This window comes from Orycteropus afer, unplaced genomic scaffold (genome assembly GCF_000298275.1).
Source record: "Orycteropus afer afer isolate SDZICR_OR568_19922 unplaced genomic scaffold, OryAfe1.0 scaffold00317, whole genome shotgun sequence".
NCBI lineage: Eukaryota > Metazoa > Chordata > Mammalia > Tubulidentata > Orycteropodidae > Orycteropus > Orycteropus afer.
The window spans coordinates 2,097,377-2,099,223 of NW_006921904.1; the positions used below are offsets into that span (position 1 = coordinate 2,097,377).

General features: G+C 57.4%; 1 protein-coding gene across 1 annotated transcript in view; it reads right to left on the reverse strand.

The window, feature by feature from the left end:
* The window catches only part of ZNF622 (zinc finger protein 622), a 33,514-nt gene extending 32,370 nt beyond the window's left edge, over nt 1-1,144 (reverse strand). Inside the window, exon 1 of the mRNA XM_007951904.1 lies at nt 517-1,144. Within this exon, the coding sequence (XP_007950095.1) occupies nt 517-1,144 (628 nt within the window). The remainder of the gene's footprint in view (nt 1-516) is intronic.
* Between the last annotated feature and the right edge of the window lie 703 nt (nt 1,145-1,847).

Here is a 1,847-nt window from a genome sequence, read left to right on the forward strand (position 1 = left end):
GTTGCTGGCTCAAACTGCACATTTCAGATTACCTACTTAATTGTGAGCCCTTCATTTTACTGTCTTAACAAATTAAAGTGCAAAGCCACCATACCTGGAAACTTAGAGAATCACAGATTCTACAACAGATGGTGTCACGTTAGCATGTCTTCCTACAAACCACTTCTGGCTCATGGTGACCCTTTGTGTGTCACAGCAGGGCTGTGAACCACAGGGTTTTCAAGGGCTGTTTCAAGGGAAGATCACCAGGCCTTTGTCCCTGGACACCTCTCAGTGGGTTCGCTAAACTTCGGGTCGGTTGCGCCATCCAGTTTCCCAATTCATTCCACAATATTTATTAAGCGCCTATTTCTTTTTTCCCAGGTAACGTTTCAGGCCCTCGATATAGGGCAGCACACTAAACAGACACAACGGCCCGAATAAGGCACTACAGAAAGCATCTGAGCCACCTCACCCCTCAGTTTCGCTCACAAGCTGCCAGCCTCCTCACTGCCCTCCCCCCGACAGGGCCAATACCGTCTTCGTCCAGGTCTTCGTCCTCCTCCTGCTCGCTCTCCGCCCCCTGCTGCTTTGCCAACTTCTTCGCCTGCTGCTCAAACCACCGGAGTCGGGGCGGCTTCTCCGCCGGGTCTCGGTCGTGAGCTCCGCGGCCACGTTTTGCCACCGCCACTGGACCTGTGGACTCGTCCGTCGGTGCCGAGGGAGCCTTCTTGGGCGACATAGAAGGCTGCGCCCTGATGGCCTGCTGGATGGCCGCGTTCATGGCATCCTTGTCCACACCGTCAGCGCCCAACCCTTTCTCCAGGTTCTTCTCGTTCATCATCTCCACCCTGCGATTCACCGCCTGCACCGCCGCCTTCTCCAGTTCCACGTGCCGCCGCGACTTGAGGTGGTTCTCGTAGGCGTTGAAGGAGGCGAACTTCTTGCTGCAGACGGTGCAGTAGGTGGCCGTGCCCTTGCTCTCCTGCTCCGCCACGGCCCGCTGCGCCCGCACCCGCTCCTGGAAGCCCTCGGCGGTGACCGGAGCCATGTCGGCCACTTTCCGCCGCAGGTTGTAACGGTGCCAGTCGGTTTTGTAGTGGGCCCGCTGCATCTCCGCGTCGCGGAACGCCACCCGGCACGTGATGCACGTGTACGTCGCCATCGCCAGGCGGGGAATAAGCTGTGACCCACCTAGGAACCTAACGGCAAGGGCCTTGGCCCCACCAAGCCCTCCTCGGATTTTAACTTGCTTCAGCGAAGAACTGTGTCGCCGAACGCAGACTTCCTGACTCTCTCAGCTGGAACTCCCGGCACGCGCCGGAAGTTAGTCTTAGCTGAACAGGAAGTCCTTCCCTGTGGTCCGTAACCACGCCCCACCGAGGCGCAGCTAGGATGACGAGAGGACGCCTGTACCAAATCAGGTATTGGGCCGGACTGATCGTTAAGTGTTGATTGGCTGGCGCTGCGCCGCAGAGTACTTTCCTTTGTGGTTGTGCTGTGCTGTGTGACGTAATTAGGGGGTGGCAGGGACCGAAAGGCGTGGGCAAGGCAGCTGCGGCCCTGGCGAGGACACTAGGGGCAGAGCTGCGCTGAGGATCTTGGTGGGACGAAAGCCAGCCTCCGCGTCCCTTAGCCAGTGAATGGATCAGAGAGCACCAGAGAGGCCAGGACCTATCTGCGGCCCTTCTGAAGCGGCCCTTCCAGCGGGGGCGCAGGCAAACCTCTGAAATGAAAATAACTTGCCAGGTAGACGAAAATTAGCACAGCAAAACCACTACCGAAGAGAATATAATCCAGACTGGAAAGAAAAAAAACTCAAGGCCCTCGAGTCTGTTCTGACTCATAGCGACCCCTATTGGGTTTCC